Consider the following 15788-nt stretch of genomic DNA (forward strand, 5'->3'; position numbering starts at 1 on the left):
GAATACACCGAGGGGGGAAGGGATAGACAATTGTAACAGGAATTAACAGGAAGAAGGAATTAACTTGAGATGCAACTACTCAAATTCCAAATTCTTGAACACAATCTAATCTGAATCTCTGATGCTTTCACTGTGTACAATTCATCTGTTTCAAGAGATTATTTCAAAGTAAGAACGGACAGTATGTTCTCAGCCCCAGGTAAGAGAAAGACTGGTGGGGCTTCAGTTAGAGCTTCCATTTCACGTTGTTTAGGCCACATCACCCTTGAGACAGCTTAAAAAACAAACAAAAAAGAAGTCAAGATAGTCAGAGCCTCCACAAAGCTGATTCTAAACATACAGATTGGAGTTATCTGGTCCTGGTAGCTCATTTGGTTCTCCACCTGACCTCTATTTATTTGCTTGGAAATGGTTTCTGGTCCATTTTGAAGCAAGTATTTCTACAGATCAGGTGAACATAATGGTGTATTAATGTGTATAGAATACACATATAGATGTATAACGATCGTTATTATGTTTAAAATATAGCACTGAGTGTGAAACAAAACAAACCAGACTTGCATCAAACACTCACTGTGTTATCCTGCACCCTGTCACTGACCCTTGCAAATTCAAGTCAAATAACATTAATTTGTGAATTGGGAGCATTTTTTTTTTTTTAATGTAACTTGTGAAAGATTTAACTGCATTGATTTTGAAATGGAATATGATGCAGCTGTCCTTTAAAAGAAGGTCAAAACTCAAGAAGTGCCATGAGCAAACAGATGAGTTGGCTGGAGCCACAGGCTATGCTTAGAAAAAAAAAATACCATTCCAGAATGCATGCTGGGGCTAATTCTTGAAACTCCAGAAAGGAAACATGATCCACGCTTGTAGCATACAAGGAAATCATGAAAGCAGTATTTGTCAGGTATCGCATTGGTCTTCCCTACCTTCCCCCCCCATTTTTTTTGAAGTGTCAACCAGGATTACTCACTCCCAACACAGCTAGTTTGCTCATTCAGAAGCACATCACTACATGCCAAGCAACGTCTAACTATTAGCTGTTTCTTTTATGTATTAATATTTAATTTATTCATAATATTAATGCTGGTTTAGTTGGCGTGGTTGCTGGACTAGAGATTTGTTAATCTGTAATACTTAAAGAACAACAACAGAAAACCTAAGAAGTTTGCTAAAGCTCTGGTAATCTTATACCTCTTGCTTCTCGGGCCGGGTCCACGAAGCCTGGAGAGAACAGATATAGAACACAACAACAACAGGAAAAAAAAAGGCAATAAAAGTTTATCAAAGGTTGCTTTTAGGTATCATAGTGTATGCACCACACTACTTTCTTTGTACATGCAGGCTCCAAGTTGTGTATCTCGTGCCGGGGGTGATCGCAATTTCCATTTCCCAACCTCAATTTTCATTTGCGTTCAGAATATAATATCCTAAAAACTGATCTTCAAGTGACTAAACAAGGGCTAGTCATACCTAAAGACTCTGCTTCTGTTCTTAAATTGGATGACTATTTCCTCTGTCAGATCCCACCAGTTCTACAAACAGGCCCCCAGCACCCAAGGTAAATGATTCTGATGACCTAAGTCACTTAATTGCAAAGTTCTCCACCAGTTTGTTGGCCACCCAGGCATGCTAATTATTATTAATGCTCACAGCATTGAACTGATCATGCATTTGTACAGGTTTTTACATGCAAACTGTGCCAGGAGTAGGAGGTCCTCAAGCTGTAGAGCTTGAAACACTCTGACCCCTGCACAGGACACAACAGGGCAGAACCACGGACCTCCAGCTGACCACGTCCAGCTCATTAGGGTTAGGGATGTGCACACCCAATCCTTACTGGGCTCGGGACAACCAAACTACAGGCATCAGTGGAACATGCACAAACCGTACTGATAAACATACATTTCCCATTCAGAGAGAGACAGCAACAGCGTGGACCATATTCACTCTGGTTTGCAAAGACCAAAGTTGCTGAGTTCCCTTTTTCCCCCTATGAATTTCACGTGTTTTTCTTCTGGTGTCTATTTCCATCTCAATTCAATCCATTTCAAATTTAGGAGGCAAAAATCACCTGCTAATATCACAGCTATGATAGCATTTTTCAATGTGGGGCACAAGCATTGCTTGCTTGTGGATACAACAGCATACACAAAAGTGACATTACAGAAATGGAGATGAAAGTTAAAGAAATGAGAATAAAAAGCACAGTATTGTTTCCACAGTGCTTCCAGTGAAAAATACGAGACCGAAGTATTAACAAATGGTACAGACAGCCTCATTTTATACCATCTTAGATAAAAGCAGGCTATTTACTTCTAACTTGAGGCCTGAGGTGGACCCACCTTGAAGAAAAAGCTCACCAGCACACGCATGGCCTGCCCTGCACTCCCATAACCTCATCATGTCTATAGATCTAGATCTCTTGTGCACAAGTTCCTGAAAACTGAGCAGGCAAGCATCATCAGAATTCAGCATAATCCCTTTTTCATGTACAAGTTCTTCTCTCTACCTGAGCTAGCCAGGGGACTGCCTCATTCGTATCACCCGTTTCAATCCTCTCCAATGAGTTTCTATAGCAGCAGCACAGAGGGATGGAAAATCAGATGTGCCTTTATCCAGTGGTGTTCACCACCTGCCAACCTAGAGGAAGAGGGAGGGAAAAAGCCTGTTCCCACAGTCCCTGAGCTTGCTGCTTCTTTGTACTGGGGCTGGCGGGCGTGGGGGAACAGCAGAACCACCACCTCCATCCTGGAGAGCTTCAGCTTAGCTCTTCCTCACTGAGAGCAAGAGATACACAACCTCACGTCTGTAGGAGGCACATTCCCCAGGGGGAGAACCAAGACCCTCATATGCACACCAGCATCTTCCCTTCAACTAGGGAGCAAGGAGTTAAATAGGAGCATCTTCGATTACAAGGGAGTTCCGGGGATCTGACATTGTCTCTGCATCACTGAACATATACCTGCTGCCTGCAATGGCAAGATGTTAGAAGACCTGCAGAAAAGCATTACCTGTTCCCCAGCCCTTTCCTCACACACTGAGCTACGCTGCTGGGCAAGAAACCCAAGACTGTCTCAGCAACTGTTTCAAGGAAGTTCATGTGAGAGTAGCCAGTTATTGCTTCATCCAAAAATCTGACAGGAAGTATAACTGTGTCTGCAATGAAATCATAAAGCCCGCACACACCAATATACAATAGATTAAAACTACATAGACACTGAAGTGGAGTTGATATTCTGCAAGAGAGGTAGAAGAAATGTGTCTCTATTAAAGGGAATAATGTTTAGTGAAGGTGATGAGGAATACAGCATACTGGCCTAAATCAGCATTACAAGGGGTAATAACAAAAAAATTCTCCTCCCCACATAGGCACAGCAATAAATACTTGAGGAAAGACAAAGCCAAACCATTGCAAATAATTATGGTAAGGACTTCCTAGGGCTGTTAGCTCTAGCTACATTCTGCAGCAGATGGAGAGGAATTTCAGACCAAAAGAAAACAAGTTTTTCCTAAATAACATGTTTCTACATTAGCAACCAAAGTGAACCACTTTTTTTTCCCCTCCTCTTAAAGTACCAAGAAATACCTACCTCCTGGGAGTTAAGGCACCTGTACACCTTGAAAAATAAGGACTGGCGTATGGTTACAGGAGTAAACAACCTGTAGCAAGACAGATGCATCCGAGTTTCTAATGCATGTTCAGAATTAGGGCTCAGTATTTTTAGAAACTGTTCTGTCTCTTCCACACCATCCATTTACCTGTGCTGTCCCAGAGACAGTAAGTGGATTTTAAACTGAAGGTACACATCATAGTATGTCATCAGAGCTATTCTGACCTGGGGATTTTCTGGAGGTCTGTACCATTCACTTGAACTTGCAACATGAGATTGAGAATGAGAAAAAGCAAAGAGAGAGAGACAGAGAGAGAGAGAGAGAAGAAAATCCTGCCTCCAAAGTTAATGGCATATGATAGCACACCTTTGTTGCAAAGGTTTGAACCAGTACACGATGAACATGATGGTACCTCAAACCTTTGATTTTTTCCTCCTCTACTAAGAAACTACCAGAATATGTAACATCATTCCTTAATATCCATCACTGTACTGAAGAGGATATGTGAGAGTCTCAAAAATGCTTAGCAGTTTTGCCACTGAGATCTCATTAGTTTAATTGGGCTGGACAGACAGGACTCTCTGTAAACAGGCTCTCCTACAGACTTCTGCTTGATTTAGTCTTATTTCGGTTCTAATATTCTTCTCTGTCAAAGCTCTGTTCCCTGGCTGGATTCCAAATTCTAGTGCTAGAAGTGCTGGAGCATTTAACTCCTCCCATTACACTCCTAGACTGAGACAAGACCACGAATATCCTTACCGTAGAAAAACAGGTCCGCCAATCATACTGTAGTCAAAGCCCAAGCACACAGCTTTCAAAGGCAATGGGAATTTCTCCCTAAACTTTGCAGAGATTTACACAAACCTTTGAATCCAGAAGACATGAAGATTTATCTGGTGGGGGGAAATTAAAGCTAAAAATCTTTGGCAACCCTGATAAAAAAAAGTTACACATTACTGACATGGTGAAGAGCTGACACCATGGAGGGAATATAAAAAGCTCGTTTAGGAGGCTGTAGTGCAGAATGGTAGCTACGTGGATGGCTGACAGTGGTTACCTCTAAGACCTGACATGTCTTTCAGATTTTACCTTCATGAGTCAGAACCCCTCATATTCACAAGGTAGCTCAGCCTTGAAGGATCCTTTCACTAGAAGGTTATTAATGAGCAGTAATTCCTTATTCCAACTTTGGTCTAAGTTTTCTTCAGCTCTAAACTACGCCTCCTAGTCAACTTACTACACAACCATTATGCAATATTCAGAGTAACAAAGCCCATCCTCATCTTGTCTGGTAAAGGGGAATTCTGTCCAGTAAAAAACCCAGCACCTTTTTCAAAAGAAAAAAACTGCTAATTATTTTTGCCTTGTAAGAACAAAATGATGTGATCCACAGAACAGGTGAACACAAAGGCAGTGAGGTTTTTGTGCTTCTAGTACATGCAGAGTTAGCATACAGAAGGGCAAGAATGAATTAACAGGTTCATTTTGGTCCACTGCATCTTGGAGAGAATACCCCGCGCCTCTTCAGCTGCCATACTCCCAGATGATATCATTATCATGATGACAGCATGGGCAACGCTGGAATCAGGGTACTCATTCCCACCTCTCAGCTTGGAAACAGAAGACAGAAACCCCATTCACAAGTCTCCTGTAACTGTACATCCCTTGGCAAACTCCTCTGAAAAGGGGCCAGGGCCTAGTGCTTTGTAAATTATTTCAGCTTGGACCAATACAAGCAAGAATTAAAAAGCATGTTGTCAGTTGAGACAGCTCTTTGCACAAAAGCACACCTATGGCATTACTTCTGCTGTGGAGCTGGCCCTTCAGTAGACAGTCTGTGCAGGACTACAAGTGTTCTCTATGGAGGCAGGGAATCACCATGATTTCCACGTGCATTTGGCTGTTGCCATCATGCAGTGTATATCAGCAAAGGCAGGAAGGTAAGAGCTGCACTGATCCCTGCCAGTGAGACCATGTTTTGGGGAGTGCTGATACCTTCTCTTCATTGCTGATGTTCCGGGTTGAGGTTCTCCAAGTGATGGAAGGGATTGGGTCCCCAGATGCCTCACAGGTCAGCGTGATCTGATCCTCCAGCTCCATAGCTGTTTTATTCTCCACATATGTGATTTTGGGTTTTGCTGAAAAGAAGGATAAAAACAACATTCATTCAGTGGCTGCTCAGAACAAAGCTTGACTGTAAACAGCAATGTCTGAAACAAGTAACATGGGGGAAAAATGCTTTTAAACTGGCAAAAGTTTACTGCCATATGGAGAAGGAGAAAGAGTGATGTGTGAGTGAGGCCCAGGATGGCAATGTCTCCTTGCAGAACTAGAAGACCTTTTCTATCTCAGCTTACAGCTTTTTTGGATTTGGATTCAGTCTTCTGGGCCTGGAAGATATTTCAAGAAGCCTATGAACCTCACACCATTCCCATGCACAGGACTTTATTTATTTTTATCTGTGAAGAAGCAGAATGGAGTGGGCATACGTTTCAGACACAAGCTCAGAAATTGTTTTGCCTAGCATGATGGAACAGAGGTGCACAGCAATGCTAGGGAAAGAAGCAGTGTTGGGTAAGCCACATCAGGCAGTATTTGGGATAAGGAGGCTACTTCCAGCTTCTACTAGTAAGCTACCAATAGGCAATGGGCTTGGAAAGGGAGGATAAGACCATACTTACCAAAGACTTTGAGATGAATGGTGGCATCCTGCTCGCCAGCCTTGTTCTCAGCGATGCAGATGTACTCTGCTTCATCACTCTTATCTACCTTCTTGATGATTAGCTCGGACCCATCATAGTTAAAACTGTATTTCTCTTCGTCATCCTCTGGCTCTATTGGCTCTCCATCCCTGCAGGGCACAAAGCACACTGGCTGTGTTGGGGAGAAGCAGTCAAAGGCTATTTGTTTGAGGTTTTATGTTCACGAGAACTGTATTATTATACAGAAACACACATTGTAGTCTACATGTAAGAGCTATATACACCACTGAGTTTATAAACACCACCTTAGTGAAAACATCCACGATCACACAGAACCAGCAAACTGTATTCAGTATCTTACTTTGTCCACGTCATGGTTGGCTCAGGAAAGCCGTCAGCATCACACGCTAAGGTGACAGACTGGCTGAGGTTGGCAGTGGCATTCATAGTGCTCTGCCTGGCACGCACAGAAGGAGGTACTGGAAGAGAAGGAAACCACGCTGAAGTTAGCAAGGGGAGGCAGAAGATGTGAGCAAGAAAAAGCCCTGGAAGGCTCACTGTAAATTTCTACAATACAGACAGATGCCATGAGTGATTTAAACCCTTGAACTGTCACTTGCATGTTTCTACCAGCAGGTTTGATGCATGAGCTCTCCAATCAGCTTAGGGAAGGAAAAGCAGGGATGGAGAGATGCACGGAAACTTGGTACCATGGACAAAAACACTTGTGAGTCTCAAACAGACCAATACCTCACTAAGTCATTAAGCTTAAGCTTTCTCTTGGTATGACGATTTCCTGTAAACAGCTGGTAAAGCACTCATGGATGTTTTTACTTGACACAGCAGAGAAAGATTATTAAGCTGTTGGTAACTCCTGAGTGTGAACCTAAGGTAACATTTCCATCAGCAGCTTGGAGTGCAGGTACTATAGGCCTTTACCACTTACTCGTCCTAACTCTGCGCTACTCACCATTTACAATGACCTGAATATCTTTGAAGTTGATCTCCCCACGAGCCAAGATCCGGCCCTCACAGCGGTACGTCCCTTCATCTGTTTTCTTAATTCCCCGGATCTGCAGGTAGTTGTTGGACAGGACTATAAATCGAACTAGAAGAGAAAAAAGCAAAGTTCATCCAAGGATCCTCAGGAAAGCTCAGCGCAGTTAACAGGTTCTTCACCTCTCCTTGCCCTTTCTGAGTTGGAGATGAGGCTTAATGTAATGAAACTTCCCTTCACATCACATTAAAATGGAGATACTGCAGTAATCGGATCTGACATTGTCAAGAAAGAAAACCAGGCAGGGATAGCAGACAAATCGCTCTGGTGCTTTATATTCTAGCATACACGCAGCTATGAGAAGATAAATACACAAACACATTTACATTTCAGTAGTATCAGAGAGGAAACAAATTTCAAACTTGACCCTCTTGCCCAAGGATGGCCAAATTCAAGTCTTACTACAGTTCCCTTGTGCCTGCAACAAGATGTCAGAAACAGTCGAGGCACTAATGCTCGGCTGGAGGTGGGGCTCTGGAATCCTCCCTGCCAGTGAGATGCCACTCTGGGCAAGACAGTCTGTAGCACCTTGAACTAAGAGGAAAAGCTCCCACCAGGAGCATTTAGCAATTTTTCCTCAGGACTACTACTATAAAGCGTCACAACATGCAGCTTTTCTGTCTGATGACATTTTCTGTTAATCTGAGAAATGCTTCCAGCATTCCCTAGCCTAAGCCAGTGTCAAAGCCTGATGACCGTCGATCTCTGTGGGAACATTACAGTCCTGCCTCTGCCAAATCACAGCACCTTGAAAAGCCACATTCACATCCTAAAACCTAGTGTTACATGCAAATGAATTCTTTCTCCCTTGTGACTGCAACCATTTTGTTTTCCTGAAATAATCTTGAGCCCTGATGGGACATGGAGATTTGACCCCTAAACAGACAAGCACCAATACACCTTGCGCCTTACCATCTTTTTTTAGGATAACATCCCTTCCTTTGTGTTTCCAAATGATGGTAGGAGGCAGCGAGCTGACCACATCACACACAATCACAGCATCATCCCCTTCCTTGAATTCCTGAGGAGTGGGAGCGTTCTTGAACATCAGCTTTTCTGAAAGCAATGGAAGGAGAAAGTCACTTCAGTTTTTTCAACACACCTCAAGCTGTGGTTTCAGCTCAAGCTTGGGGGGAAAAAAAGGAAAAAGAAAAAGAAAACCAAAAGGGCATATTTTCTAGAAACCTACTTGCCCCAGAGGGGAGGATACACAGGATAACCTGACACAATACACTGCACTGCGACCCAGGAACTCCGTTTTCCAGCCCTGCATCCCAGGCTTATCAGAGGGCCAAATCAACGCTCTGCTTAGCTCATAGATTTGCCCACAAGGTGAAAAGAAAATGTCAACTTAGAAGCTGCTGTCCAGCTCCCCAGCAGGAAGTGGAAGAGCTGCTATCTTGGCTCTGTTGGACAACATGCCAAGAGCTAATTATAAGCCTTCTAAACGTGTGAAGCACTTTACTAACATTAGTCTTATCTCACAGCATGTTTGTCATCCACAGAAGCTGCTCTGTCTGCTTGTTCCTCCTGGACATTTATGCTGCACCAGAATCTTTTCCTTCTGCTCTCTTGTCTTTCAGAGTAATTTAAGCAGCAGACAAGCTGTTAAACACTTGACAAGCAAAGGTCTCAATATCCGTTTTCCCCTCAAAACCAAGAAGAATCTTAACACTCTCCTTTCTCCCCTTTAGCAATAGCCTTTTTTAGGAAGGTAAGGTGTTTCCCCCTCCCCAATCACACCTCACACATGTGCAAAACAGACCAGAAAACAGCCTCAGAATTGCTCTCTTACGGAAAATTTTGACATTGACGGTGGCCTCGGAGTCTCCCTCCTCCACGCTGCTGACAACACATTTATAAATGCCAGCATCATCAATGTTGGCATTGTAGATGGTGAGGGTGGAGGAGAAGTCGTCATTTCGCACCACCGAGATGCGCTGTTGGTTGGGCGTCAGCTTCTCACCATTAGGAGAAAACCAGGAAATGTCTTTGTATTTGGCTTCCCCTGCCACTAGGGACAATAACAAAAAAAAAAAGCAAATTGGAATGAGTTCCCATGCAAATATACAGGGCATTAAAGACAACCAGGAGCACTATGTGGAAGACGGAACCAAGGAAGGGCTTATCGTACCTGAGAAGCAAGCAAAGAAAATTATCTTACACCGCTGTGAATGGTCAGCTGCTGTCCTGCAAAAATGGTATTAGTTGTTTGCTTGTTTTTCATATAATTAAAGGGGAACAATTTCATTTCAGCTCAGAATGGCCTTCCATGCATCCTGGGGTCCCCTGTCCTGGCCCTTCCACCACATATGCAGTTTGAGGGAAAAAAAACAAAACACAAAAACAACTTCCTGCTTCAGCTCCACCATGTTATCAATAAAGGCTTGTATTTGCTGGCTGTGCTACTTTGTGTACCAAAATGGTGACACTGCTGTAGCCACAGCTCTGGCACTGATCAGCTTAAACCTCCTGCTGCATTGAATGCAAATAAATATTGCTACTAACGGGTTCCAGGCTGTGTCTCTCCTGCAGCTCCCACCTCTGCATTCCTGTGCTGCTTTGTTCTTTGGGACAAGCTCCTACTATTGGGGAGGCTTTAACTGATCCCCAAGTTTTCTGCATGCAAGTGTCATCAAAACAGCACTTAGAGAACACTCCCAGTTTCAAAACTGCAACATTAACAAATTAGAGCATCCCTGGATCAGACAACATCGTTACTTGTCCCAGCTGGTATGCCCCTGAGGAGGTGAGGGCTTCTGACAGCATTCTGCACCCCAAGCTCACAACATCACCTATCTGATCTATGCCAAGTTCCATGATGTGATGATTGGTGTGCCAGCGTACCAATTCCTCCCACTAGAAACCAGACTAGCTGCTTTGAAGAGGACACGTAGATATTAATTCAGGTAACACCATAAAATTGTAGAACCCACTCTGGGAGACATGGAACATGTCAGCACTGCATCTCATGGTGCAGGAGAACAGCCTGGGGCAGTCAGGAAGCTAAACAAACACTGGGTTTTGTCAGAAAGAAGATGAAAAACAAAACTACAGATTTTCAGCAGCATTAAAATCCTTAGTTGCAGAGGTGATGATTCTGAAGTGACCCAGCACTCCTATTAGTGCTCTTAGCAATTCGTTAGAATAAAAATTTGGGAAGAAGAGGTACACAGCAAAACCAAGCTTAATTCTAATTTCAAAAGATCAAATGGCTGCGGAAAGATGCAAGATGCCATCATTGTGGCTATTGCTCAAGCTTAGAGACAACATTTCAGTTACTGCTTCTTTTGTTTTTCCATTTTTAAAGCTGTTTGCTGGAGCTGCTTTCTGTTGCCAGCTCTCAAGGGAGAGTGCATTTAGTGTTCCCGGTAAACAGCATGTCTTGCCTCTGCTACTCAGTCTCATAAAAATATAAGAAAGCAAGAGCAAACAATCTTGCAGCTAGACCCAACAACAGAGCTTTACCCAACTTAATACCTCGATCAGCCTTCCCAGCAAACCCAGATGTAGACACCCGACACCATAAGCCATCACTCACCTTGACATAAGAAGAATTTGGATTCTCCAACGCTGATCTCCCCCTGGCTTGGAACAATATCCACTTGTAGAGATGCTGGAAAAGAAAGGAGCATGCAGGATAGGGTTAGACAATCTGAGTTGTCTACAGCAGAAAAGCTTGGCCAGGCTTCTGACCCCTGTGCCAGCTCTACGTATCCAATGAAGGAGCATAGGGTGGATGGTGCTTGGCTTCATCATCATTGCTCTTTATCAGTATTTGTCTGAGCTTACAGCGCCAGGGGTCCCCGAGAATCCAAGAGAACTTGCTAACATTCAGTCACTTCCAGTCCATCATAAAACTGCACAGAACAACACAGAGTGATTGACCTTCAAATCAGCACCACACTGCAAAACCAGGCTGTGGGAATGGGGTGCACACCAGAACATCAAGTGGCTTTTTAGGGCACCTCTGAGTGGTAACTGGAACTAGCTCCACGACCTATTCTGGCAGCACTGCATACAGGTTATCTTCACTTTGGAGATGGCTTCCTGCTCTGTAAGATACTCGTGCCAGTCCCAGTCACCAGCCATCACAGATGGGAGCCTGTGGTTCCTTGGCAGTATCTTCCAGTCTAAACCCACGCAGCCAGTGAATCCAGGATGCCCACAGCAGCCAGTGCATACCTGGGAGAGGAAGGCAACCTCCTCCAGGCCATATTGATGAGGACTGCTGGTAGTTTGATTTCTGCCTTCATGGTAGTGACTGAGACTTGCTTCCAAGTTCATCCAGGCAAATTTCACCCAGCTCCCTAGCACTGAAAAGCACCAGCAGTATACTTTGGTGTATTCTGCTGTCTTCTCACAGAATATCATCAATCCTTTGGCTTTTATGTTAGAAGCGGGCTTTTGTTTATTTGTTTTAAATAAGAGATGGAAGGTGTTTTCACAGCAGAGACACAGGAGGTGTTCTGTTGACCCCTGTGGGTGAAGTATCCATTACACGCCTGTCTGGAACCGAGGGAGCCTGGAGTCGGTGAAAGATGATGCACCTCCTGAGATCCCTGCAGCTCAACGCAGACCAATCTCAAAAGAATCATTTAAAATAATCTAAGTTAGATAACAATCCAGACAAAATATTTGAGGATACTGTTGCTGAAAGAAATCAAAATTATTCCTAGACCTTTTAGGTCTCCCTTTGGACATCTTTATTTAATTCACATGTCTTGTCTGTGGGTACTCTCTCTCTTTCCTGTTTTCAATGAAGTACACATTGCCCTTTTAGCTCTTGCATTCAGCCTGTTTTATTTCTGGGTAATCTAATTCCTCTCAACTATACTACTTCAATATAATTCACTCCCAGACAGAACTGCAAATACAAAGAACCAAATATAATAAAAGGCTAAAGGTTTATTAGATTCAGTGCAACAAGAACTAAATAGCCTCCTTCTGTAGGCTTATTTTTTTGTTCTTGTTGTTCTATAAATCCTTTTGACATCTGAATATTACATCTGGAATCACATTCTCAGGTGCTCTTCCTAGGAAGATCTCTGCCATGTGGAATAACCGCAAAGGTACCGCAAAGATCTTAGCATCACATCCAGACAGCTGAATTCCTCCAGAGCAGATTTCTGCTTTGCAGCGCAAAAAAGACCATCTAGAAAGATTTACTCTGCTGCACTATTATAGATTTGGGCTTGACCTTCTGCACTACTGTGGCACTACTACTAGATTTGAGCAAAGGCATCATTACAAACTCAACAAATGGCTTGGGACAGCAGCTGCAGCAGTGCGCAGCGATGCAGACACCCAGAATGACATTACAAAAGTTTGCAGTTCAAACACTGTAGCAGCCAGAGGCATGAGCAGAAGACAGACACATTTTAATAAATACAAACCCCCGCTGGGACCTCTTCCCAGTGTTTTCAGATTATGAACCAGTAGTAACATTCCTTATAGGACTTGGGAAATAGTTTGGCCCACAAACTGTGGGCTTTAGACAGCACTTATACAGCTTTATGCAGAATTAAGGACCTCTGTCTGCTACCATTAAAAAAAGGACACAAGTAATAAGATTTTCTGATAAGGTGTCTGAACTCAGGGCTCTGCCACACAGCAGGAGAAGGGATGGGTTTCGAAGGTGGCTGTGCGACAGATGATGCTCTGCAGGCTCCTATCCCAGTGGCACTTAGCTCATGTGTCCGTGGTTCTGGGTCACACTGCTGGGACAACCCGGGTGCTTCTATTCTAAGATGCTCTCCCTGCTTTCATCTCTCCTCTAGCATAGACTGACTCCCCTCAAAGGACAAGCTGTGTAAAAAGAAAAAAAAAGAAAAAAAAAACACGCAGAAAAGGCCCCCCCTCAAGTGCTTATTGTAAGAAAGTGCTGACACACTTGAATCCATGCCCTTTACACTTGATTTACCTTACCCCAGAAAAACTGAGTAACACCAGTGTCATTCAACAAACTGCCGCTGTCAGAAGCACTGATTTATCTTCTCAAATTGTCAGTGTCTTGTTGAATGTTGCCATTAAACAGTGACAATGTGACTACAAAATCAGTGGCAGACAGTGCTGTTGTAGTAAGCTGTCTGGAGACATGGTGCAGAAGAGCTGTAGCAGCACTTGGCCGGCCTGGTTCTGTGTTACTTGTCCTTGTTCTGGCACACTTCAGCCTTACAAATAACCCCATAACATCCGGAGCCTGCAATTACCTACCTACCTTTCTCTTCTCAGCCACCACCAGCTGCTCTATTCCTGCACTGAGCAAACAAAACACATCACAGACACTTCTGAAAAGACCTTCATCGTTGTCAATGTGTTTCGGTTTCCCAAACGTCAGCACCCGTTCTTGTAAGATGTCAGCACTGAACAGAAGCAGGTTCCGCGTGCACACACACACTGCCCTGTCGGCGCAAGGACATTCTGAGAACCTCCCCACATGACTCAAATGAAGTGCCAGCTTGCAGCTTTGGTGATGGGAACAGCAAGGACGAGGCAGAGACAAGCACCATAAATCCATCTGTGCTGCCAAGGAACAGCTATGACATTGGGACACCTCGCAAGGGAAGAGCTTTCTGCTGCGGCGGGCTCTGGTGCTGGCCTCGCCACCTCATCCTGCACCCCTGCCTTGGAGCCCCGGCTGAAGCCAGTACTGTAAAGCTTAGGTTTTCAGTAGGATTGTGGCTACCTAGTAAAATCAGTGACAGCCAGGATGGGGTTCGTTACATCCCAGCCAAACTAATCAGATTTCAAATACAGTAAGATATTTTGGATTTTTATCACTTTTTTTGAATGGTGAAGCGTACATCTGGCCTCCTTGCTTGCACTGGGTGGAGCATGCTTTTTTGTCGAAGCAGTTTTGCAAAATCAACTTTGTTAAAAGTGATTAAGGAAGGGGACAGCTGTGTGTCCAGAAGCTTTCAGTCAAGGAAACTGAAAAACAGATCTGGAAATGAGGTATTATCTCAGAAGCAACATTCCCCTGAATTATTCATGTCAAGCTCATCCATACTCTTCATTTTACTCCAGGGAGAATTCAAACCTAATTGTTCTACTGATAAAGGCAGGCCGAAACAATTTGCTGACATCATAACCTGGATGAACGGGTTCATCATAACAATGAACCATGTCTTAAATGACACAAACAATTGTTCCCTACCTGCTACTTTACTGCTTAGTACATGATCAGGCTCACGAATCCAGCACTGACATGGATTGTAATCACTAATTATTATTTTTACTTTGCAGTTAAGAGAAACAGAGACTATTTTTTTCTCCACTCTTCATTTAATAGACACTGTAAGCCCATTTGTATTCTGCTTCCAACTTCAAGCAATAAAGGCCTTTTTAGCAACACATAAAAACTGCATTAAAAGGCCTCTTCATAATCACACAATAACACTTTTTATAGGTCTGCCCTCCCCCATATCTTTTATCTGGTTACAAAGTTCCCTAGCCCCCCAGAAACGCTGAATAACTCTGCTTTGATTCGAAAAACTCTGTTAATGCAGCTTCGTGTTCGTCTGGAGTTAAATATAATTAGCTTTGCATTTCAACAAAAGAAATGAGCTCAAATTAAGATGTGATTTCAGTAAGAGGCAGGGAGGACATCCTCCCGCTGGGCTAAGACTAAGGCTCGCACAGCAGGCTGTACCTGTGAAGCAAATAACGTGCCACGTGGAGCAGAGGTGAGCCTGCTAATTGCTGGGTCGTGGTTCTGCATGGCTCAACCCACAAGGACTCAGAGCAGCAGAGCAGAGGAGTGCAGATATCTGTGGTCCCAGCCCCAGGCCAGAAGCACACCTTAACACATACCTTAATGTACACGCTGCCCTCAGAGACCCCATGAGTGTTCCAGGACCCTGAGTAACTCCTGGGATGGATGCAAGGCCCTCTGCTTCCAGAGGCAGGAGGCACCAGTGCTAACCTGGGACCTGGCTAAGCCAGCATGAGCAGACCTTTTCTCCCTTCTCTGCCCATTTGTTTGCGTGTCCTCTAGGCAAGGCTCCGGGTTGAAGACCAAAGAAGATGCTGCCACGCTGCTTTACCCACCTGTTGCCTTTGCTACACAAGAATTTGTCAATCCGTTTGGGAAGAACCAACTGGATGTTCATTCTTCTGCGGGTACTGTAGACAACTAATCTTTGGAACAAATGCTGGCAGATTCTCCATGGATTTTCTGCCTTTCCTCTAATTACCCTACATCAACAGCTGACACATAAATTAACCTTCAGGGTGGTGGAAAAAATGAGGGAAGGAATCAGCTTCCTTCTCTGTATGAACTCTTAACATTCTCTCAGTACAATAATATTACAAACTGAAACTTTTACTGACCCCACGCTTCTTTTTAACCTCATCTGAAACATCTCTTATTAACGCTCCAAGTCTCAGTGATGGTGCAGAGACACACT

The 15788-nt window shown here is 43.7% G+C and overlaps 1 protein-coding gene across 9 annotated transcripts in view; it reads right to left on the minus strand.

Moving 5' to 3' along the window:
* The window catches only part of NCAM1 (neural cell adhesion molecule 1), a 102719-nt gene that overhangs the window by 40030 nt on the left and 46901 nt on the right, over nt 1-15788 (minus strand). For 6 of the 9 annotated variants that reach the window (XM_072027755.1, XM_038167530.2, XM_072027752.1 and 3 more), the window contains exons 2-9: nt 10919-10993; nt 9173-9391; nt 8290-8433; nt 7291-7428; nt 6682-6799; nt 6300-6469; nt 5614-5756; nt 1198-1227 (exon numbers count right to left, since the gene is read on the minus strand). In XM_072027755.1, the coding sequence (XP_071883856.1) occupies nt 1198-1227; nt 5614-5756; nt 6300-6469; nt 6682-6799; nt 7291-7428; nt 8290-8433; nt 9173-9391; nt 10919-10993 (1037 nt within the window). The remainder of the gene's footprint in view (nt 1-1197; nt 1228-5613; nt 5757-6299; nt 6470-6681; nt 6800-7290; nt 7429-8289; nt 8434-9172; nt 9392-10918; nt 10994-15788) is intronic. The other 3 variants (XM_072027756.1, XM_072027751.1, XM_072027754.1) reach the window with 1 other exon arrangement.

The sequence above is a fragment of the Anas platyrhynchos genome, chromosome 25 (genome assembly GCF_047663525.1).
Source record: "Anas platyrhynchos isolate ZD024472 breed Pekin duck chromosome 25, IASCAAS_PekinDuck_T2T, whole genome shotgun sequence".
Taxonomy (NCBI): Eukaryota; Metazoa; Chordata; class Aves; order Anseriformes; family Anatidae; genus Anas; species Anas platyrhynchos.